This window comes from Syngnathoides biaculeatus, chromosome 23, assembly GCF_019802595.1.
Source record: "Syngnathoides biaculeatus isolate LvHL_M chromosome 23, ASM1980259v1, whole genome shotgun sequence".
In the NCBI taxonomy this organism is placed as follows: Eukaryota; Metazoa; Chordata; class Actinopteri; order Syngnathiformes; family Syngnathidae; genus Syngnathoides; species Syngnathoides biaculeatus.
In genome coordinates, this window is record NC_084662.1 from 7,818,589 (window position 1) to 7,841,781 (window position 23,193).

At 44.8% G+C, this 23,193-nt stretch overlaps 3 protein-coding genes across 5 annotated transcripts in view; 1 reads left to right on the forward strand and 2 right to left on the reverse strand.

Annotated features, from left to right (window-relative positions):
* Positions 1-1,651, reverse strand: part of bcl11bb (BCL11 transcription factor B b) — a 50,492-nt gene extending 48,841 nt beyond the window's left edge. The window contains exon 1 of the mRNA XM_061812209.1: positions 1,638-1,651. The gene's annotated coding sequence lies outside the window, so the exon portion shown is untranslated. The remainder of the gene's footprint in view (positions 1-1,637) is intronic.
* A 739-nt stretch (positions 1,652-2,390) lies between these two features.
* Positions 2,391-10,972, forward strand: LOC133496517 (cyclin-K-like). Its single transcript, XM_061812211.1, is given in 12 exon segments — positions 2,391-2,607; positions 3,438-3,709; positions 3,781-3,862; positions 4,280-4,411; positions 4,492-4,597; positions 4,683-4,740; positions 5,489-5,658; positions 5,724-5,824; positions 5,827-5,931; positions 6,007-6,037; positions 6,121-6,192; positions 6,257-10,972. Coding segments are annotated over 12 exon segments (1,659 nt in total). The 5' UTR covers positions 2,391-2,598; the 3' UTR covers positions 6,778-10,972.
* A 113-nt stretch (positions 10,973-11,085) lies between these two features.
* Positions 11,086-23,193, reverse strand: part of LOC133496518 (coiled-coil domain-containing protein 85C-B-like) — a 40,267-nt gene continuing 28,159 nt past the window's right edge. The window contains exons 3-9 of one of the 3 annotated variants that reach the window (XR_009793805.1): positions 22,898-22,977; positions 21,020-21,061; positions 17,974-18,078; positions 14,802-14,894; positions 14,618-14,716; positions 12,744-13,097; positions 11,086-12,642 (exon numbers count right to left, since the gene is read on the reverse strand). Coding sequence is in view for 2 of the 3 variants with exons in the window: in XM_061812212.1 (XP_061668196.1) it covers positions 13,008-13,097; positions 14,618-14,716; positions 14,802-14,894; positions 17,974-18,078; positions 21,020-21,061; positions 22,898-22,977 (509 nt within the window). In the remaining variant the exon portion in view is untranslated. Of the gene's footprint in view, positions 13,098-14,617; positions 14,717-14,801; positions 14,895-17,973; positions 18,079-21,019; positions 21,062-22,897; positions 22,978-23,193 lie in introns of all 3 variants that reach the window. The other 2 variants (XM_061812212.1, XM_061812214.1) reach the window with 2 other exon arrangements.

Here is a 23,193-nt window from a genome sequence, read left to right on the forward strand (position 1 = left end):
AATAGCTTCGATGTTACATTCCCATTGGCTGAGTCCTCCAGAATACTGGCACACGTAAACAATTACAACGACATTAAAAAAAAAAATCATACATCAATAAAATAAATCATAAAATATTTTGCAAAAATTCAGAAACTTTTCACATTTTTTAAAAACAGGAATGCTGAAAACAAAAGTCATTGTAACGCGGGTCAGTGGAAAATAAATGAAAAAGTTGAGAAAATATATATAAACATTGGGTAGCACAAAGCAAAATACAAAATGAATGAATAATATCATTTAAAAAATGAAAAATGCAGAAAACTTCAAGTAAAATCTGTAAAAATAATCGTTTGAAGGCTGTCGAATGCATTCCAGACCAACAGGGGGCGCAGTTTTACACCTCCCCAATTTAGCCGAATTATCTAGTTAAAAAAAAAAAAAATACAAATGTCCATAGAAATGACATTTTAAATCGCAGGAAATTATTTGAAATAGAAGGATTCAGTAAAATCAACGTAAATAAAAATCTGTAACATTACAACAAATACAAAATATTTTTAAAGTTAAAAAAAAAGGAATGTTGAAAACTATTTTTAAAACGTTTTTCAGGTCGATCATAAAATGTTTTAAAAATTTGACTTATAAATAGGCCAACACACGAGGACACACACAATGCAGTTTTTATGAGTCAAAAGTGGGTTAGGGGGAAAAGGGAAGGGGGGGGGGGGTGGCACCCTTGGGGTCAAAGGCTGCGCCCATTTGGATGCGTCAAAGCTCAGCGTGACATAAACAATGAGAGGTCCACTTCATGCAAATATGAATGTTGCACTCACGGCGGCGACGCTTCATTATGCAATGTTTAATATTAATCAAGAGAGTAGATCGATATATTATTCATAAGCTGATTTACTGCGGCGTCCATGCACGCGCGCGCGCGCTGCCGTGAGTGACACGTCGGGACGCTCCCACGCTACGGGCGATACAAGCGGGCGACGCTCTTACTTCTTTTCCACGGGACGCGTCCTGACAATTCCTGCCACCGCTTAAGAGGATTTGTCCGAGCGCGGATGAATTTATCATGCGCGCAGAGTCCCCGTTTTTAATCGGGGGGCCTAAATGATTCACGGCTTGGTGGGGGGTCTCGGAGGTGCGCCCGCCGCGTGGAGATGAAGCAAGCCCGGGTTTAACTTTTTGTCCGTGGCGGGGTCGTGTCACTTCCAGGACGTCACCTCAGCTTTAATTGTTGAGGAAATATCAACAGCGATATGAGCGTGTCGCTACATTTTCCTCGTGGTTGTCGCCTTTCGGCCGACACGCTCCCAAAAGCATTCTGTATGTTCCATGTTCGTCCCTTCTTCCCACCCTGCATTTTTAATGAAAATATTCTGCACGTCACTCTCAAAATTTCCAACCGTGTGCGAGGAATGCTCCAGTGGCAAACTCGCCTTTTTGTTGTCGCGATAGGAATCATAAAAGAAAACTTTTTTTTTTTTTTTTAAATAGTGTATAGTCGTGAAAATAAATGAATGTTGAAAAAAGGGATGACTATACTCTGTTACTTTTGTAAGAAGTTGTGAATTTCTATTTCTGTATTTTAACCATGTAAAGCACTTTATGCATCGCTCTGAAATATACTTTGGGGGAAAAATACTTACTTTGTGGTGTTTACATAATTCACCCGCGGGACCTCGAGTTGGGGTGCGGGGTTCCGCACGGACTGTTTTTGTTGTTGCGCTTCCGGAGGAAAGGTTAACAGAGTTCCCGCCGTTATGCGAGTAGTTTGGTGATGTCGAACAATAAAGCAAGTTCTGTTTCTGTGTCCGACACTCCGCCTCCGACTCCTTTTCTCCGGCGCTACAACTTAAATATCCGTACTTTTTAAAAATGTAGCACTAACAAGACAACCTTTCTCACTGTATTTTTCCACTGTAATAATATTTAATGTCAAGAGTCAGGTTTGATTAAATTAGACACTCCATCTCTTTCTCTTCTTGATTTCAAATACCTTTTCATCAGCCATGTCAGATGTCATAATTGATTAAATGAAGCATACCTTGCCCACTGTTCGTGCGCATTGACAAGTAGCTATTTGGCTCCCTCCAGCGTTCGTGCTTGCAAGTGCAAAGGAGTCCAGCCAACAATCACACGGAGCGTTGTTGAAATATTCGCACCAGACATTTCAGGAGAAACTTATGTACAGAAAATGTCATATCTTCTCGCATAAGAATGGCGAAAAACATTAATTTGCAAGCGCAAAGTAAAAGAGATGTATTGGTTTTTTTTTTTTTGAGTGACAGAATGTGAGGGCTTATTTTATTCTATTAGTTTAGGGTCTACCTCGCCTCTTGCCCGAAGATAGCTGGGATAGGCTAAAGCGCTCCCGCGACCCTCGTGAGGATAAGCGGCTCAGAAAATGGAAGAACGTTTAGATTCGGATGTGACGTTTTCCGGGTAGCGTGACGTCTAAATTACGTCACAACACGTAACATTCGTCGTAATCCAAAATGGCTGCGCTCTTGTCAGCCACAATGGACGCTGCCAGTTAGCCGGCGAGCTATCATACTTTGAGTAAATCACTGATTGTTCTTGGACGGATTTTTTTCTGCCTGCGGATATATGTTGAAGGTGGGTAGGACGTTCCGCTTTTTGAAATACTGAACGTTTGATTAAATATTTGTATGTAATGCCTTTTCGTTTGGGTTAACGTTTTGAATTTGGGCTTAGCATGCTAACTTGTTGGCTAAGTGCAACGCACTTTTGTTTTCCACTTATTTCGCATATTTATCACTCATAGTGGTTAATGCCGGGAAATTAATAACATTTGTTTGTGTGAGGAGACCAAGCTAAACTATCCGCCCATTAATAATGATTTTTATTTTTATAAAAAAAATTGCTCGTTTTACTGTCGACCAAATTAAAAAAAAAATGCGATGATGATGCTGGACTAACAATAATTTGTATAAAACCTGAAAGGGACAGATCAATAAATCCCGTTGCATTTTTTCAATTAAAATGTTTTTTAATTTATTTTAAAATGTGATCGAAATTGTAATTTTTAAAAAATATATTTTTTACAAATCTTAGAAAAATGTCCCCCCCCAACTTTTTTTTCAAACAAGGTAAAACTGCATGTATACTTTTTTAAGTATATAAGAAGCTTTTGAGAGAAATATTTAAATGAAACCATTGAAATGGCTGTTTCATTTTTATATTTTAAGCATTTTTCCCCGACATTTCTTCCCAAGAAAATCATTGGAAAGTTTTTTTTTTTTAGAGGCGGGAGAATGCAATTATTTCAAGAAAATGATACACTGTGAGATATTTGTTGAAAAAAAAAATGTTAAGAAGGAGAGTGACTTGAATATTAACATGGTTTTCTTTTATAAAGTTGCTCCTGTCACTTATTGAACATCATATCATGCTGCATCACTTCTTCACGTTCTTTGTCGAGCCAGCAGGCAGGCAGCGCGGGCCCGTCCTCTTCCTCCTCCTCTTCCTCTTCCTCCTCCTCCACGGTGGCCTCCCCTCAGTCGATGAAGGAGTCCAAAGAAAACGCAGCGGGCGGCCAGCAGGCCATGTTGGACCACATCAAGCCGTGCTGGTACTGGGACAAGAAAGATTTGGCGCACACGCCCTCTCAGTCCGAAGGCCTGGACCCCGGCACGGAAGCCCGCTACCGCAGAGAGGGGGCCCGCTTCATATTCGACGTGGGCACCCGACTCGGCCTGTATCCTCTTGAGTGGCAAATGTTTGAAAACGAGCTCGTGGCGTCGGCGTGGTTTCCTTGACGACTGGCAGACATTATGACACGCTGGCGACGGGCATCATCTACTTCCATCGCTTCTACATGTTTCACTCTTTCAAACAGTTCCCCAGATATGTAAGTCCACTCTATGGTTCTGTATTTTTGTGGGGAATCTTTATTTATTTCCCTCCCCAACATTTTTTAATTTCAACATTTTCCCATATTTTGTTTTTCTCCCCCCAAGAGGAATCATTTTTATATTTTCATGTCGATGTATTTTCATATTGAAAGATTTTTTTTTTTTTTTCAAGAAAAAGTTCATAAATTTAAAAAGCAACCTCACCTACCTCACTTTACATTTATTTGTGACTAAGTAACTTTTTTAAAAACAAGAAGTATTGTTGGACAAAATATATATATATATATATATTTTTTTTTTTTTCTTTTTTTTAATGAAAATGTTTTCTAGGCAAATTTCCAAAGAAAGTTGCTCTGTTTTTGTCTCCCCCCCCCACCCCCAGACAAAATATTTTGCGCACGTTTGTTTTGCAGGTGACGGGCGCTTGTTGTCTCTTTCTGGCGGGCAAAGTGGAGGAAACTCCCAAAAAGTGTAAAGACATCATCAAGACGGCGCGCAGTCTGCTCAACGACGTGCAGTTCGCGCAGTTCGGAGACGACCCCAAGGTCCGGTTGGGAAATAATTTCATAAGAGTGTCAAAAAAGTTTGGAGAAAAAGGTTAATTGTGTGCGCGCGCACATTCCAGGAGGAGGTGATGGTGCTGGAGCGAATCCTGCTGCAGACGATCAAGTTCGATCTGCAGGTGGAGCATCCGTACATGTTCCTGCTGCGATACGTGAAACAGCTCAAAGGTCGATAAAATTTGCTCCTCTTCTTATTGTCACCGCGGTTAATTTCGTGTCCGCAACTGACGTTTGGCGTCTTGTGTCACAAAAGGCGAAAAGAACAAAGTGTGCAAGGTTCTCCAGATGGCCTGGACCTTCGTCAACGACAGGTAAGCCTGCGGTCTCGTGACATCGGATGGTCCCGTTCAAATTAAGGATACTGCCGAAATTTCCGGCCTACAGAGCACACCTGATTATAAGCCTCACCCAGTGGATTTGTAAAGGAAATACCATTTGGTACATATACGTAAGGCCGCAAGTGCCCACGTTGAAATATGAGATACTTACAAAGAAACACTGTACACTGAAAGAGAGTTCAAAGTTTTAATACCTTAGCTTAGCTTAAAATAGCAACAATATGGTAGCACGAACAGGGCTGGTTTAAAAAAAAAAAAACAAAAAAAACCACAGTTAAATCACTGAGAAGCGGCAGTAACAATGCAGCGTCTGCTAGCGTGGCACTTGTGCTAGCGTCAGTTAAAAAAAAAAATGGTAAAATTCACTGAGACACGGCAGTAACACAGTAGCAACAGTCTAGCGCAACGCTAACAGGGCCAGTTTAAAAAAAAAAAAAAAAAACCATACCGGTAAAAGTCACTCCCTCAGCACATACATTCCACCAGTGTCACTCTTACCTTGTCCGCTCGAGTGCTCCCTTGCAGCCGTGAGGGGAAAAAAATGCACGAATTAGCCACATCACCGCGTAAGCGTGTGGGAAAACGTCGCGGCTTATGGGCCAGAAATTACGGTACTTGGCGGACGGAATGAAGTCATACGAGAATATTTTCAATTTCGCACAAAAAATGTAACCTCGAGCGTGCGTTTATAATCTGAAAATTAACGCTCGCCGCCCGACAGCCTGTGCACGATGCTGTCGCTGCAGTGGGAGCCCGAAATCATCGCGGTGGCCGTCATGTACTTGGCCGGCCGCCTGTGCAAGTTCGACATCCAGGAGTGGACGGCCAAGCAGTCGTCGCGCCGCTGGTGGGAGCAGTTTGTGCAGGACGTCCCTGTTGAGCTTTTGGAAGGTACGCCGGTCGCCTGGGCGGGGGACGGGTAAGCTGAAAAAGTGACCCGCCGTGCCCCCTGGTAGACATCTGCCACCAGATCCTGGACCTTTATTCCCACGGCAACAAGCCCATCCCCCAGCAGTTGCAGGAGAAGGAGCGGGCGGCGTCCGCGCCCGCCGCCCCCAGCCTGACTCCCGCCCCGCCGCCGCCGGCCGCCGTCCCGCCCCGCCGCCGGCCAAGAAGACGTCCCCTCAGGGTGGCAGCCCGGTGCGCCAACTCAAACGGGCACACGTGAGCGCCGCATTTGCGTCTTTCTCCTCCGCTTCGCACCGCCGCCCGTTAACGTGTGAATCTTCCTCCTTGCAGACCTCCCCCAAGGAAGAAGTCAAGCCCCCAGGTACACTTGGACGCACCTGGGGAAAAATACACGCTCTCACGCTATCTGATATCGGAACAAGCTCAGTATTCTTTCATGCGCAGAACAAGTTGGCTCGAAGATTCCTCGGCTGGAGGGCCCCATGCCGCCGTTGCCCACCTCGCAGCCGCCGCCAGGTATGCACGGCGGGAAAAACATCGTCGTACGTAAGCTAGCGGCATGTTTTGTCTTCCCTTCCAGAGCGCAAACCCGCCGCACCCGCCCCGCCCGCCGAAGCGGAGCCCCCGAGCGAGGCGGCCCCCCCGCCCCCTCACGCGCCGCCGCCCAACCAGCCCCCGCCGCTCCCCCACCGGCCCCCCCCGCCGCCGCCCTCCAACTACCTCATGTCCACCACCGGCTCCTACATGTCAGGTGAGGGCTACCAGAGCCTGCAGTCCATGATGAAGACCGAGGCACCCGCCTACGCGCCCCCAATGCCGCCCGCGTACGCGCCCCCTATGCCACCCTACCACGTCTACCCGCCGCCCACGGCCCCGCCGCCGACGCACCCTCCGCCCGCCGGCTACCCGCCCCCCGCGATGCCGCCCGGCTACCCTCCGCCGGGCTACGCCAACTACCCTCCGCCGCCGCACATGCCCCCGCCGGGCATCGGCCTCCCCCCGGCCGGGTACCCGCCTCCGCCCGTGCCGCAGGGCCAGCCGCAGGTGCCCCTGCCCCCGCCCCCCGGCATGCCCATGGCCCGCGGCGGCTGGATGAGATGAACTGCAGCCAAAAAAGACTTGCGAAAGTCACGGTGCGCCCGATTTGTTTTCTTTCTCTTTTTTTTTTTAGTCGTACGCGCTTCTTCTTCTTCTTCTTCTTCTTTGGTCTGCCGGTTGCAAAATTTCCATTTTTCCGGCTTCTATTTTCTTCGGTCATCTCGTCAGGGTTTCGGCGTTTACGCCCTCGTGTGCCTTAACCCTCGTATTATGTTCTGATCCAATTTGACCCGTTTCTATTTTTGCGTTGGCCAAACTAAACTAAACTAAAGCAAAGCAAATCAATTCGTTGTGCTTTGCATAATTTAAAGCATTCAACTACAATGAAATAAAACATTTTAAAATAGTCGAATTAAAGCAGCGTGTGTAGTTCAAGAAATATCATGGAAAAGTGGAACTACTCAAACGTGAAAAAGTTCACATGTGGGGCTGACGTCACCGTGTTGACGTGAAAGCATGGATGAGTTTTTCGTGTTCTGCTTGACTCACTCCAGACCTGTTCTTCACTTTTGGTAACTGATTTGAGTTGTAATCTTATCGGAACACCAAGGTTGTGGACTTGGTCTTTGTCAGTCCAGGTATTTACTAACTGCAGTCGTCTCCGTTTGCTTGAAGAAGGTTTTGGCTCATCCTGTTATTTATCTGCTTTAGATACCGTTACAACACCTCAGTTGGCATCTGGAGGGACTGCTAAATGTAAACGTGCGTCATCTGCACAGCTATGATAGTCGAAAGTAAAGTTCGGGAAAATTTGACCCAAGGGTGGCGTATACAGGCTGAACAGGAGGGGTGCAAGAATTGACCCTTGAGGAACCCCATAGGTGGAAGCGTTCCATTATATCGAAGCCACGTTTCCAACCTGTTTCGAAGTCGACCGCGATCTACGGTATCAAAATCCGCAATCGGTTCCAACAAAAACAGATGATCAGATTCTGTACTGTGATGAGTTCCGAAACCAGATTGAAATTTGTCAAAAAATTTAAGAAATGGGCGAGTTGGTTAAAAATCACTTTCTCAACAATCTCGGCTATGAGACGGAGAATCGAGACGGGTCTTTCGCTTGCGAGCACGGAAGTGTCTGACGCTCTTTTTAGGGTTCAGGAAAGTCTGCAGATTGAAGTCAGCAGTTGATTATTTGCTGCAAATCGGCTCGCGCGATCGTTTTGAAAAAGTCGGATGGGATTGAGTCGAGACTGCTCGTTGATGGGTTTTAGTTGCTGTGCAGTTTTCCTCGGGGGGGGGGGGGGGGCAAACTATCAAATTCTGACACGGGGTGATAAGAGTTTTCCCTTGGTAGCTTCAGTTGCAGGATAGGATCGTTTTACTGTTATTTAATCTGATGAATCTTATTATTATTTTTTTTTTTTTTACTTAAACGGAATTTAGTGTTGAAGATAATCGCAGTCCAGTGTGACGAACCAGATTAATCCACATTTTCAGTATATATATATATATATATATATTTTTTTTATTGCTACGTGTCAAATAAGTTACCAGTGGGTGCAAAAAAAGCAACAAGACTCGGCATTCGTGATAAAGTCTACGTGTACACTTTTAAGGCTCATTTGTTGAAAGGCGTGTGTTCATTAAAAAAAAAAATAATAATAATAATTGGCAGACTAACGGTGGGCAATTTCATCCGTTATTCCGCTCCAAGATTCTTTAACGACGTTCCACAATTTATGTATCTTTTGCCATCCATTTTGATGGCCATCTTCCGTTTTCTGCGCATGTTTTTCTCTCCATTTGAAGGCGTTTTAGCTGAACAGTATGGAAGTAAATATGTGCCAGCAGGATTTGAATTTGAAATGGAAAGTCGTTAAATTTTTAATAGTTGCTCCAATTCGCTGTCTGAAATGCAGGGTTACTTAAGGTCAGAGCTGAAGAGCCAGCCAATCGCAGTTACGCTTTCTTAGTCACGTGACTTCATTTGACTAATAAAGCGTAACTGCGTTTGGCTGGCTGTTGGGTTCTGGTTGTGATTTTTAGACAGTGAATCGTAGCCGGTTGAATTGTTAACATTCAAAAGTGACACTGAAAGCCAAGCATTGAAAATGTGATGACTTTACATCTCAAGTTCAAATCCTGGTGGCACTGATCTACTTGTATAACCTCAATTTTTTTTGTTGAACCTCTTTATAAGTTTTCCCCTTCTCCAATCCAAGTGCGCCGTTCTTCTGGGCAACGTGTTGAACGACCCGTTTTTCGGCCCACTTGGTGATTTTTTTTTTTTTTTTTTTTTCACGAAAGCGATTGAACGCACCCCTTTCGACAAATTGCCCAGTCGCGAATGTTTGGCGTCTCGTCGCTTTTCTGCGACTCGACCGGACCTCCTGCTAACTTGTTTGACGTAGCGCTAAAAAAAAAACCCAACGTACTGCAAATGTGGATTTCGGTCACACTGGACTGCAATTATTTTCACCACTACTTTACCAGGTGTTACAAGTTCTGGAGCTGGTTCTGGTTTTGGGGGCGCCGGCAAACAGGATGTGAGTATTGTTGAAGTCCTTACTGATGATTTCAGGGCAGTCTTTGCTGTCTAGTCGTGACTAACTTATTGTTATGATTTATGATTTTGCCTCATTTAGAAACTAACTAACAAAGACCAGATGATAGTTTGCGATGATGTCGTTATATTAGTACGTTTCTTCCGGCTCGTCCCGTTAGGGGTCACCACAGCGCGACATCTCAGATGAACGCTCGTATTTGTTTGGCACAATTTTTTTAACCGCGACGTGCCCTTCCTGACGCTGGGATATGAACTCACAACCCCAGGTTTAGCAAACCAAAGGCTCTTAACCACTGAGCTACGTGATGATTTGATAGATTCACATTGTAATCGTAGGAAGGGAAAAATGCCCCCCCCCCCAACATAATACAAGGGTTAAAGGCTTCTTTGTGTTTTTTTTGGATTTCTGAAAATAATATCCCCCCCCCCGTCTTCTCTATTTGACCAAATTCGGGATCATACGACAAGGTGCAATGATGAATCAGCTAATCGATTAAATTAATCAACTGTGACCCGAGTTCTGCGAGAAAATACATGTGGACCGGCGCAACCGGCTTGGGAGTCACTGATGGCTTAGCGGTACACGCGCCTGCCTTTGGCGCGGGCAGCGTGGGATCGATTCCCGCTCAGTCACTGTGTCGATATATGCCCCGCTGTAGTCCGCCTTTCACCTCTAGCGAGCTGGGATAGGCTCCAGTTTTCCCGCGACCGTTGTGAGGATAAGTGGTTTGCATAATGAGTCATATTGGGAAAAAGTAAAAGGAGCATGCAGAATGCAACTAAATTGATTGGTACAGTAAGTTTCCTTTCGGTTTGTCCACTAGGGGTCACCACAGTGTGCCATCTCACAATTTTTACACCAGATGCCCTTCCTGACGCAGCAGTGGGATCCGAACTCACGACCCTTTGTTTCCCAAACCAATGCTCTAACCACTGAGCTGCGGGGCCACAATTGCTGTAAGGCGAGATTGGTTTCATACCATATTCAAAATTGCCAGAAGGGGTCAGTGTCTGTGCAAAAATGAAACAAGCACAACCGTCTCTGTCATCATCTCCGGTTTTATTTTCTCTGCTTTTGCTTCTCGCGCCAGTTGCGAGCCGCTCGGACGTCGCAGGGCGCGCGAGCGATCTCCGCCGGCCCCCGTTAACAAAAGTTCCGAAACAAAAGCGCGCCGCGACGTACAAGTCAGGACGTTTATATACATTTTTCTACAAGAGAATCATGGCTTCCGATCGTTTCCTAGCAAAAAAAAAAAAAGGACACTTTTCACTGGGAATAAATTGATCTTGTATTGACTGTAAGTCAACACTGGGGCCACACCGGAGGGGCGAGGGTGGGGGGGTCTGGAGAAAAAATATGTATAAAATGTATTTTCCCCTAAAACTACAATTAAAAAAAATTGAAAATGCTCAACTCCGTTTCCATTCAAGAGTGCACATTTTTTTTTCATTAAAAAAATAAAATAAAATCACCATAACACAAAATCAAAGTTAAACTACTTCTGCCCGTTTCTAGAAGAAAAAAAATGGTCAAAAAAGTCCATTATTTCTTGTGTAACAATTCTACAGGATAAAAAAAAAATGGTCTAAAGTTGTCTAAAGACTTCTTAAAAAAAACTTATCTATAAAGAAAAATCAAAAGTGCACTGTGGAGGGGAAAAAAAAAACTTGTGGGGGCGGAGTGCTCTATTTAAAAAAAAAAAAAAAAAAAAAGCTTTCAAAAAATAGCATCAAAAAGATGACAAGACAACTGAGATCCGTCCATTCTGTGAACGGCTGTTGCTGGTGCAAATCCTAGTTGACCTTTGGGCAAGAGGCAGGATGCACCTTGAAATGGTTGATAGCCAATGATATTTCTTCAAAAATTTGAATTATAATTCTTGAGCCTCTCCCCATGTTTTTTTTTTTTTTTTAAACAAGGACCATTTTTAATTAAAGAAAAAAAATACATGAATTTTGGTAAACAAAAAGTTTTTTGTTTTTGAGGGTGGTCCGAATTCTGCTCGGTACTGAATGAGGAGCAAAGCGGACCCGTTTTATTTTGGAAGTGAAAATAGAAAGACGGGAGTGCCACTTCCATCTTGATCAGTGCATACTTAGCTTGCTTCTGACATCATTTTTTTTTTTTTTTTTTGTTCTTGTCGGTTAAGGTTTTGGGGTTCAGCTAACGGGTCGAGACGGATGCTGTCAGAACCACAAAGACTTAGGTAGAACATGCACAGCGTCGTCGGGCTCGGTCCGCTCGCTCAAATTTCTGCGAGTGCGTCCGAGCGGCGACCGCGAGAAGCCAACCTGAGAACGTACGTGATTGTCGAGCATGCGCGCGCCGTCCCAACGGCTTCGAAAAAAACGTCGTTAGGAAAAGTGAAAAGAAAAAGAAAAATCACATTGATATTCCTCATGAGAGAAGGACGAGGGGCCACACGATAACAAATATTAGTCACAACAAACGCAAACGTTGATCGGGTTGACGGCGACGACGAGCGCCATGCTCAAAAGAAAAATAAAGTTTGGAAGGCGGGTGTCACATTTCTTTGGGCTTTATTTGTTATTATTTTATTTTTTAGAAGTTGTAAGGAAAAATTTTAATTAGGAAAAAAGTGATGTCGAAAAAAAAAATTTAAAGATAAAATATTGATTAAATAAGTAAAAACTTACTTTTACCAATTAATTTTTTTTAACTGAAGTTTTATTTTCATTTTACCGAAAGTGAGCGACTAATAGTAAGGGGAAAATAGCCCAGGGGCGAGTACTTTTTTTCTTTTTAAACTATTTTTTCCAAGATAATAAAGTAACAAGGAATATAATCTTGGGGAAAAAGTCAACTTTTCCTTAAAAAAGAAAAAAAAAAAACCATTGGCTCCGTTGTTTCGTTAGTTTGGGGGAGGAGAAAAATGTAATAATTTATTAAGTAGAGCTTTTTTTTAAGTTAAAAATTGAACATTACAAAAACGGATATCAAAACTGAAATGCTATATTCTTAAATTCTTCCTTGTAAATTTCCAACTTTATTCTTGACTGTACTACCTTTTCCCCCAAAGTATACTTTATTGTAGTACTACTTTAATAATAATTTAAAAAAAAATCCAAATTATTACTTTTTTTTTTTCATTTGAGCATGGCCCTGATCCTCGTTGATAAAAATAAAAAAACACAAAGTAAAACTGTATCAATGAAGTTTTCCTATCGTTTTTATATATATATATATTTATGTACGGTATGTACAGAATATACATAAAGCTGACGGAGGTGTGGAGACGTTTACGAGCCCAAAAGGTGCCAAAGTCAAAGTCACGACCACAAGTTCTACATCTTCTACTGGCTAGCGAGAAACGTGGCAGGGCATCGCTGTGCAACGTCTGGAAAAAAAAATGAAAATGAACTCAATGTTTGACGTTAGGCTACGCTTACAACTTGTGGTTATGCATCAACCCTTCATAATGCATTAAGTAACACTAACCAAAAATTGTACAGCGACACTTTGACCCGGCGACTGGAAAACGCTGCCCTTCGCGGAAGCTAGAGGGCGCCAGAGAGGTCCATACCAAAAAAAAAAACAAAAAGTACAGGCAGATTTCCAGGAAGAAAAAAAAAAAAAAAAAAAAACCTGTGCTCGGAACCGTGTTGTGTTGGCGTCTTCCGTCTCCGTGACGACAGCCGGAAAGTCAAGCGTCCGCAACGTCGGCGATTTTGTGCCGCCGCCCCCCGCTGGCGGCAAGTGGCGCTACAGCGGCCCCTTGAACTGGTTGCCCGACAGGTGCTGGCGGATGGACAGCTTGGAGCCGGCCGCGTCGCCCAGCTTCCGCCACACCACCTGATCAAGACGACGACGACAAAATAATTACGATTACTCACAACATTTACATCAAAGGAAGAGGAAAACTTGCATTTTGGAGTAAGTTGAACAAAAACTTAATACGAAAGTTGTGGTTTTTTTTCTTCAAGATTGTTGTTAAAAAGTCACTAAGCTTTTTTTTTTCTTTTTTTTCCCCCCCAGGCCTGGCACCCTTGGGCAAGACACTTCACCCACGTTGGCGAAGAACGGATGGCGGCGCCGGTCGGACGGGCCGTGGGCGCGGAACGGCAGCCGCGCTCCGGTCACGATGCCCCCTGCAGGGCAGCTGTGGCCGCGCAAGTCGCTTTCCACCACAAGAAGTGAAGAATGAAAAGCGGCATGTAAGGGGAATGTAATATTATTCTTCTTATTATTATTAACGTGGTTCCATGTCCCTTGAGCTAGTTTCTGTAGCCAGGGATCGGCTCGCCTTTGGCCACCTCCTACAGGTGGTGAGCCCATCAGAAGGGGGACACACGTTACCCTTTCGGGGTGTGCCCGGCCACCGGGCGCTTGACTTCCAGCGCCACCTCCAGGTCTGGCTCCAGAGGGGGGCCCCCGGTGACCCGCGTCCCAGCAAGGGAAACCAAGATCCAGTTTTTGTACCCGTCTTAGGGGTTTTGGAGTCGTACTTTGTCTGGTCCCTCACCTCAGACCTTTTTGCCGAGGGTGACCCGACCAGGGGCATGAAGCCCCCGACAACTTCGCTCCTGGGCTCATCGGGGCACACAAAGCCCTCCACCCCGGTCAGAGCCGCTGCTCCTCCGCATTGAGAGGAGCCAGATGAGGTGGCTGGGGCATCTGATCCGGACGCCTCCCTGGTGAGGTGTTTCGGGCACGTCCCACCGGAAAGAGACCCCGAGGACGACCCGGGACACGCCGGAGAGACTTACGTCTCTCGGCTAGCTCGGGAACGCCTCGGGAAGAGCTGGAAGAAGTGGCTGGGGAAAGGGAAGTCCGGGTATCCTTCCTGAAGCTACTTCCCCTGCGACCTGACCCGGAAAAGCGGTAGATCACGGATGGATGGATGGATGGATGGATGGGGGTTCTTCCTATTATTATTATTTAAACGTTTTGCTACAAAGTCGCCCCAACAACTGCTAACTTTTTTTTTTTTTTTTACCCCTTTGGTATTGGCGACTACCATCGGTTCGCGCCCAAAAGTCTTTCGTGGCGCACACAACGCCCCCATTGTGGGCGCGTGTCCCGCCCTCCCGTCACCAGCACTTCTTCATCTGGCTTGACGATGGAGGGATGAAGACGACGAGGCTTTTTTTCGACGGTGACGGAGTGAAAAAGAGAGCCAGAAAGACAAAACGAACGCCATCGCCGGCTCATTAGCGGCGTGACCTGATTTTAGTGGCTAAAAAGTGACCGCGGGAACAAAAAAAAAAAGTGTCTCTTGTTTGTCTGGGGGAGAATTTTAATTGCGGCCCAGAATAGCGACGGCGCTAACAAGGACGCACGTGTGTGTGTGTGTGATGTGTGCGACCACGCACGTTGCACATCTCCCTGACGATCGCCTTCTCCTTCTCGCTGAGGTCGTCCTCGTAGTCTTCGGGAACTTGCTTGTCCAGGTTCTCGTGGACCTCCAGGACCTGTGGGGGGGGGGGGGGGGGGGAGCCGCGTGAGTCGCCGGCCTTCGCGGCGCCGCGAACGTCGAGAGGCCGAAGCCCCGCCCACCTTCATGGCGTGCACCACGGCCTCGGGCTTCTGGGCGCACGACAGGTATCCCGTGGCCGGAGACGACTTGCTGTTGGGGAGGCGGCCCGAACCCTGAAGGTGAACCCACCACAACATTAGCATTAGCATTAGCACACAACTCACGGCTCTTGAGCAGGCATTGAAACAATTGTTTGACACTTAAGTCGACTTCCTAGATATCGGGTATCGTTTTTTCTCGACTACCGTAATTCTCGGCCTACAGAGCGCACCTGGTTATAAGCCTCAAGCAGTACGTTTGGAAAGGAAATACCATTTGGTACATACAGACACCGCGGCTGTGTAAAAGCCGCAAGTACCCACATTGAAACACAAAGAAAGGCGGTATACAGAAAGTTTAACGCTAGCTCCGTGTGTTAATGCTAACGCAAGTGACATGCTAATGCTAACACCGCACTAGCAATAACATGAGCACCATGCTAATGCTAATACTAGCATCGCACTAATGCTAACAGGGCCAGTTAAAAAAAAAAAAAAGACCGGTAAAAATCACTGAGACACGGCAGTAACACGCTAGTGCAGCGCTAACTGGGCGGGACCGGTAAAAGTCACTTCCTCGGCACATATATTCCGCCGGTCTAACGCTTACCTTTTCTGCTCGAGTGGCCTTCAGAAAAAATACACAAATTAGCCGCACCACCGCATAAACTGCAGGGTTGAAAGCATGTGGGGAAAAAAAGTCGCGGCTTATAGGCCGGAAATTACGGTACTAATAATCGATACGAAGTCGCGCACGATTCCTCACCTCCTACAAATCAATCCGCATAATGCAACTTCCCGATACTTGTCGTCATCTCTGTTTTCCACTAACAGCAGGGACGCCGGAAATAACGCCGCTAAAAATTGCGCCCACTTGTCGTGACGGCGCCGTCCACGCGTCTTCTTCGTCATCGGCGCTCTATTCCGGGTCAGTGAACGCAACGTCGCTTGTCGCAGGCAGGGGAAATCTCACAAGCCGGCCCAAGAAATCTTTTTGTTCCATGCGGGAATGTTTATGGGGTCGGGAGAAGCTCGTTTGCATTTTTTTGCTCCCGTCCCGGACTTCAAAGCGTCGACAGCGTTTGGGCTTTACGTAAAAGTGTAAAATCATCTTTTGATGTTGTGACCTTCCGCGAAGCGGACGGAGGCGCAAAATCCCCGCCGCTAACGAGGCTTTTGAAGCAAACGAATTACAGGAAAGCGCTTGCAAACAAAATCAAGTCTGGAAACAAAGCCGAATCCTCTCCCTTGACGCAAATTGTCCGACGAGTTGGATCCCAAGATAGGAATCTTGGAGAAACAAAAAAAAATCTTCGCGCTGTTAAGATTGCGACTAAATTAGCACAAAAGAAAGAGAATGACGCGCAAATGGTGCAGTCACACATGTAGACCGACAACATAACAATACTCTCTGCAAAAACCGATTCATAGTACTGAGCCATTTACAGTAGTTGTGAAAGTCTTCTTTGTGGTTGTGTATTATAGTGCCACCTGGTGGCCGAACCGCACACACCAGAAGGAGTCACAATGAATTTTTCACGATTCCTTACATGATTTAATGTATGGTAGTCCAATATGTTTTTCTAAAGGAAAATATTCATGAGGGCTATTTTAGTGAATGGAAAAAAATATTATAAAAAAATGAACAGAGTAGAACCTCGGTTCTGGACTACAATCCGTTCCAGAAGGCGCTCCGAGAAGCGATTTGTTTGAAAACCGAATCGATATTTCCCCACGTCTGCGTCCAGAGGCTGCGTGATACACAATAACGACGCGCGTCGTGGGTCAGCTGGTCGGGCCGCGAGCGTTACGTGATTTCCGGGTTTGAAAACGATTTGTTCGAGAACCGAGTATTCGCTTTATTTAGGCTTTTTGGCATTTCCATTCATTCCAACTGGTTTTAAGAGCTTTTAATATCCAAAAAGTCAAATCTTAAGGGGCCACCGTAGTTTACAATTTGTGGCGTCTTCTGTACTTTGCTCCGAGGAAGGCAAAAGAGACGCAAACGTGTATTTTAATGTAGTCCCAAAGGTGCCGTGACGACATAAATCCACTTTGCTGAGGTCGGCGGCGTCATTCATTTTGTTCCCTTCCTGCCGGTCGATACGCTGAGGCTGACGCCGTGAAATCAAATGCGCGGACGCGCGGCGTCGATGCGCTCCGGCGCAAAAGAGGTGCCGCGCCAGGCGCTGATTAAAACGCTACTTTGATTTTTTTTTTTTTTTTGGGGTCTTTCTTGAGCAGCCTGAAAACAATTACACAGCCTCTCCGAGAGGTTAAAGGTGAGGCTGGATTGTGGGAGACGATTACTTTCATGCGGGGATTCATTTTCAAACGGCAAACAATTTTTCTATTTTATTTTTTACTTTGACGTGCAAGCATGCAATAACTCCTTTTGGGTATAATAGCATGCATGTGCTTTTTGAAGAAATAAAAAAAAACACTTGGCGGTATTTAACGTCATAAAAAAAAATGGATAGAACTTAAAGAATGAAAGTTTTTCCTCATTTTTTTGTTTCAATTCAACGGACATCACGCTGGTCCTTCTGGTATGCACACGATGACCAAAGGGGGGCAACATATACACCTGTACATGGAGACGAAGGGGCTGTCACAACTCTTCGGCAATAATATTAGTCGCTCTTCACAGAGGATAAAGAATAGATGCCTGTGCAAACTGCCTTCTGCCAACATGTGTTGCTCCACCTTTTGTGTTTAAATCTCCCTTGCTTGACGCAGCTTTGGCTTTCAAAGTACATTTTATTTTTGTTAGATTTTTAAAATTCAAATGGGAGTGATAAATAAATATTTTGTCCTATGAGAGAATAAATTTTTCAGACACTGGAGTTTTTTTTTCCCCCACCATATGACATTTTCTAATATATTAACTCATTTATAAAATGAAAAATTAATTCTCCATGACGTCTTTCCTTGAAATACCAAAACTCAAAATTCCCACCCTAAAATAAAGTCTTTTTCTCTCAATAAAATGACTTTTTCTTTGGTTATAATTAATATTGAAGATGGGTGGGTGGATTTAAGAGTCTTTTTAAATGTAGAATTAAGCATGGAGCAAAGGCCACTATTTGCGTGTATTAATGTTTTTTCTTTTTTTCTTTTTTTTTTATGCACGTGCGTGCGTGCGTGCAGCGACCATGTTGTGCGTGGCGTCCTGGCGCTGGGGCAGCGAGGACAGCTGCGACTCGGAGTGGTAGAGGGTCATCCCTTTCCGCAGGGCTCGCAAGTCACCTGGGTTGCACTGGGCACAAGAACACAAACGTGAATGTAGAGCGCGTGAACGCAGATCCCAGCGCGGACGCCCGCAGCCCACAAGCAGAACCAAACGCCCGCAAACCCGGAAAAGCCACCCGAGTGAACGTTTTCTTGAAAAGCTTGCAGAAGGCCAATTAGATTGATATCAATTTTTCATATTTTGGATGAAATAAAAATGACACGTTTACTTCACTATGAGGTCAACACTTTAATACAATATTTACAAAATGAAAATATGGTCAAATAAATCACTGATGCTGAAGTGGTACACATGCCTGATTTTGGTGGGGGCAGCAATATTTTTTTTTATGTGCCCGACGACCGACCGGTGTGTACCCTTTGCCCGAACTTATCTGGGATGGGCTCCGGCACTCCTGCGACCTTGGTGAGGATAAGCGGCTTGGGAGATGGAAACGGACATGTTTGCTGCAGCTTGGAAAATGGATGGATAAAGGTATGTAGGTATTTTTAAAATCGCATAAAAGTACTTTTTTTTTTTTTTTTTTACTTCAATCCTTTCCTTACCGCGCAATCAGAATATTTTAAAAAATGTGTGATTTTTTTTTTTTTATTACATAAACGTATACAAGATCTTTAACAAAGGCCACTAATTGAAATTTCAGTCCTCTCCACTAAAGGTGACTACAAAGAACAGGCAACAATATCCCTCTATTTCCTGAGCCGCCTATCCTCACGAGCTGTTTTCAGGCGGGAGGCGGGGCACACCCTCAACTGGTTGCCAGCCGATCGCAGGGAACACAGAAACAACCGTTCGCACGCTTATTCACACCTATGAGCAATTTAGAGTACTTTTAAATAATTTTGTAATTGGATTCAAAGCTCACCACTTTGAAGCCACGGGAGGCAATTTTAATGACATTTAAGAGCATTCCCTCACGAACGTTACGGTTGTGGTCTCAACGCGTGAGGAGAGGCCTGGCAGCGCTGATGCTATAAATAGCGACGCATCTACGAGCGCAGCGTTTGTCGTGCGCCCCCACAATCTTACGGGCGCACGCTTAGCGTTTCCCGTGGTGCCGGCTGATCTTTTACTCGTCGTCGTCGTCGTCGCGTTTCAATCTTTGAAAAATCTCGCCGCCTTTGTTTCCGGGGCTCGGTCGCTCGGAAAATGTCAAGTCCGCTGGACTGAAACAAAACGATCGATGATCTCATCGGAATAATAAGAGAGACGCAGCCCGATGGCTAACTTCCATCTATTTGCATCACCAAAAAAAAAAAAAAATGGACTCCAATGATTAAATTAGCATTTTCAGCTTCAAATGCGATGGTACTTTTTAGGAGCGCGAGACTGTAATATATTGAAATATATTCCTAGATGTCTTACAAATAGTCCAAATAAAAATTAAAATCTATTACAGAAGAGGCATAATATATTGCTTTGACAAAAATTTATCACAAGAAAAGTTTTTTTCCTTTAAGACCAACATTGTAAATTTTTTTATTAATGTTTTCAGTTGTTTTCAAAAATTTGTTACTTTTTCCATTTTTTTCCCCTTTTCCTTACACATCAAGAAATGCTTAACGCGCTTGCCCAGGCTAGCAATTCATATTTTTACAATGGTGGGCCCAATATTTGCTGCTAATTGCTTGCAGAAGGAGGATGACATTCTCTCTGATATGAAATAAGGCTCCGAACACATTCCATCCATTTTCTTTTGCCACTTATCCTCACGCGGGTCGCAGGAAGTGCTGGAGCCTATCCCAGCTGTCAACGGGCAGGAGGCGGGGTCCACTCTGAACTGGTTGCCAGCCAATCGCAGGGCACATGGAGACAAACAACCAATCACACCTATGGGCAATTTAGAGTGTCCAATTAACGATGCATGTGTTTGGTATGTGGGGAAATAAATCAGAGTGCACGGGAAGAACATGCGAACTCCACACACAGGCAGGGCCGGGATTGAACCTCAGAACGATGAGGCCAACGCTTTACACCGTGCCGCCTACAAATTAATATTTGCAGATAATTTTTTCGCATTAGTTGCCTAGATGGTTCTTTGCTTAGTCTTTGGAAAGGACTTCTAATGGATGCATTTTCCCAAATACTGTAAATCTCCTCAAGCGAACCTTTTCTCATGACGTACGAGTGAGTGGTTCTCTTTCAGAAGTAAGATTGGGCAACTTCTGAGCTGTGCACACCTGCTGGTTAATATCCCCACGCTGTTAACGGCGTCCTCGAGAAGGTCAACATTCCTGAGATAAGAGACTTTTGTTCCCGTCGAGCTTTAAAGCAGGAAGTTTAACAAGCAGGCGACGACTTCCCGCAACGAGAGGCCCGTGTAAGCTCGAGACGCTTCCCCCCCCTCACGAACAATCATTCCGAAGAGGAGCCTTTCAAAAGAAAGCGCTCGTGCATTATGGATGCGCGTTTGTACCTGTGTCGGACTTGTCGTCTCAAATATTTATGCGGCCGCCGGCGGACGTCCCGGCAGGCCGAGGCAAGAGCGACTTCTTTGACGCGCCGCAGAGCAAATGGAACCGTTGCTCACTTTGCGAGGGAAAAGATTTATGGACAGCCGGGAAAAGGCGCGGACACGCGGGAGAAACATCACCATACCCGCAAACCGCTTTGACTTTTGACCTCGCTCGGTCGTTTAGCGAGAGATTTGATTTGAAGGGCAGAGCCCAAAGTTGTCAGCAGAGTTTAGATAAGATATGACGCTGGAAAGCTAATTTGCCAGATTAGCCAACATCTTTGAGTCAAGAGGCACGATAAACAGAAGACCACGAGGCCAAAGCCATTAGCCTAGCTTAACACCAAGAATGCAAAGAAGAGACGGAAAGTTATACGGCAATTTGACGTTGAAGTTATTGCGCAGCCTCCGTAGGAGAAAGCCCAAAAAGATGAGTGGAAACTTCCGCCACCAGGAAAAAAAAAAAAAGAGACGAGTGACGATCGGGGTTACCTTTTTGGTGTGTATCTGGGATAAACTATAGCGACTATGAGCCTGCGGAGGGAAAAGAGCAATATTCTTGACCACAGTTACAGCGACGACAAAAAAATAATAATAATAAAATTCAATTAAATTAAAAAACAAAAATTAAGTCGGATAAAGCAATGACAATTGGGTTAAATATTTTTTTTTAAATTACACAAAAAACAATTTGTTTCTATACTGTAGCAAAAAACGTGTTGAAAAATACAATTAAATACAATGTATATTTTTTTTTAAATATGACATTTAAAATGGAAAAAGATTAACAAAAATATAGCACTGCCGTGACAGCGGAGGGAAAGAGATTTCTACAATTTAAGCATTTATGTCTTTCAAGTGAAAGGCAAGCACTTCTCGGCGAAAGTCCTCATTAAACGATAAAAAAAAGAAGAACGGAGGCGACGTATTGAGTTCGTTTGTCAAACGTTTGCGAGAGCGAGTTGGAAGGAGCAACCCTTCCGCCTCCACGCAGACTGACGTGACCTCGCCGTGAACCCCCTTTTCGCATCCCCCGAACCCCCCTGCCACCCCACCCCCAACCCCAACCCCCTCCCACCTCCACGCCGGCATCTTCCAAACGTGGGCGAAGTCATCGCGAGGTGAAGACGGGCGGATTCTGTCATTTAGCGTCTCCTCGCTCTTTTGCCACGGGGGCTCACCGACGCTCGCCATTGAAGCCCCCGCCGTGAATTAAACATGCATCAACACCGAGACGCGCGCAGGCAGAAATGCGTCGTTGGCTCCGTTCAAAATTTGGAAAAAAAAGAAGCAGAAAACTGCAGAAGAGAGTTCAAACGCCGGCCGCCGGCGGATCTTTTCCTCGACCGCCGGTTGACCATCTCGCCAGCATCGCAGTTGCTATCAAAAATACTCAAAACTCTCGAGCGCCTTCCCGAGCTTAAGAAAATCGATTCGAGGATCCTGCTTATGACACTGAATAATATTCATATTTACTGGTGCCACGATTAACTGATTAATCTAAAACTAATCCAATGACAACTATTTTAACATCTAACATCATTTAGAGACATTTTTTGACTTAGAATTGCTCAAATTCTGATGTCAGCCTCTCAACAGTAAATCACATCTGAGCAAAAAAAAAAAAAAAAAAATATGACTGAACTGCAAAATATACTGTACAACAAAAAACAAACTAACCTCATTTTATGTATACCTTGGTTTTCATGAATCTGTTAAATTTAAAAAAAAAAATGTAAATCGTCTATTCATCTCCCAGAATCGATCCACATTCAGCCCAAGTATTGGGGTAACAGTTCCTGTCAATAGTCAGACCTTCACAATAAAAGCGCACCTTTCGTGGGCAACAAGCTGGCTTTCTTAAAAGTCATACTTGTTAAAAAAAAAAAAACAAAAACTGTGCAACCAAATAAAGTGTGTGAAAGTTACATGATTTTAGTTTGAAGGCCTTCGACAGTTTGATGTTGTCCCCAATTTGATGCCGAGCAGACCGGGAGGCTTGTTATTGACTTGACTTGTTCATAAAAGAGCCTTGTGGGTTACCCCAAGCCATCTGTTGAAGCGCACGACATGACAGGAAGTTCCGAATGGCAGCCATTTGATAAAGGATGTGAGAAAATGTACAGAATTCAAACATTCGGAAGATGGCTCCATCTCTCACTTCCTCGGTGTATACGCCGCCATCCAAAATTCAAAAGGTAAAAATTATGTCACATTTTCATTGTCCACTTTTCTGTAAAATTAGAGCTTTTTTAAAATTAATTTTCAAGAGCTGGTGGTTTTGAAAGGTACGCATTTTGCTTTGGATCAAAGTTTGCGCTATTTGGAGCTGAATTGAGGCCGTCCGTCGGCGTCAGCGAGGTGGCTCACCTGCGACAGGAGCTTGTTGTTGTCGTCCTCCAGGATTCGCACTTTGGTCTCCAGCTGCCGGATGTAGTTGGAGGAGGAATCTGAGGCGGCGGAGGAGAAGCGGGGAGGAGACGCCATTAGCATTTCAAAAGACGTCAAGACGCAAAAGAAGCGGGAGGCAGCCGGCGCCAGAGGACCCACAAGAGTTCGCAAAGGTTTGCACTTGGGGAACTTCACATCCTTTTCAAACTTTGGCCACTATACAACAAAAACAGGTAACTTTTTTTTTTTTTTTTTTTTAAATTCACACTTGTTTC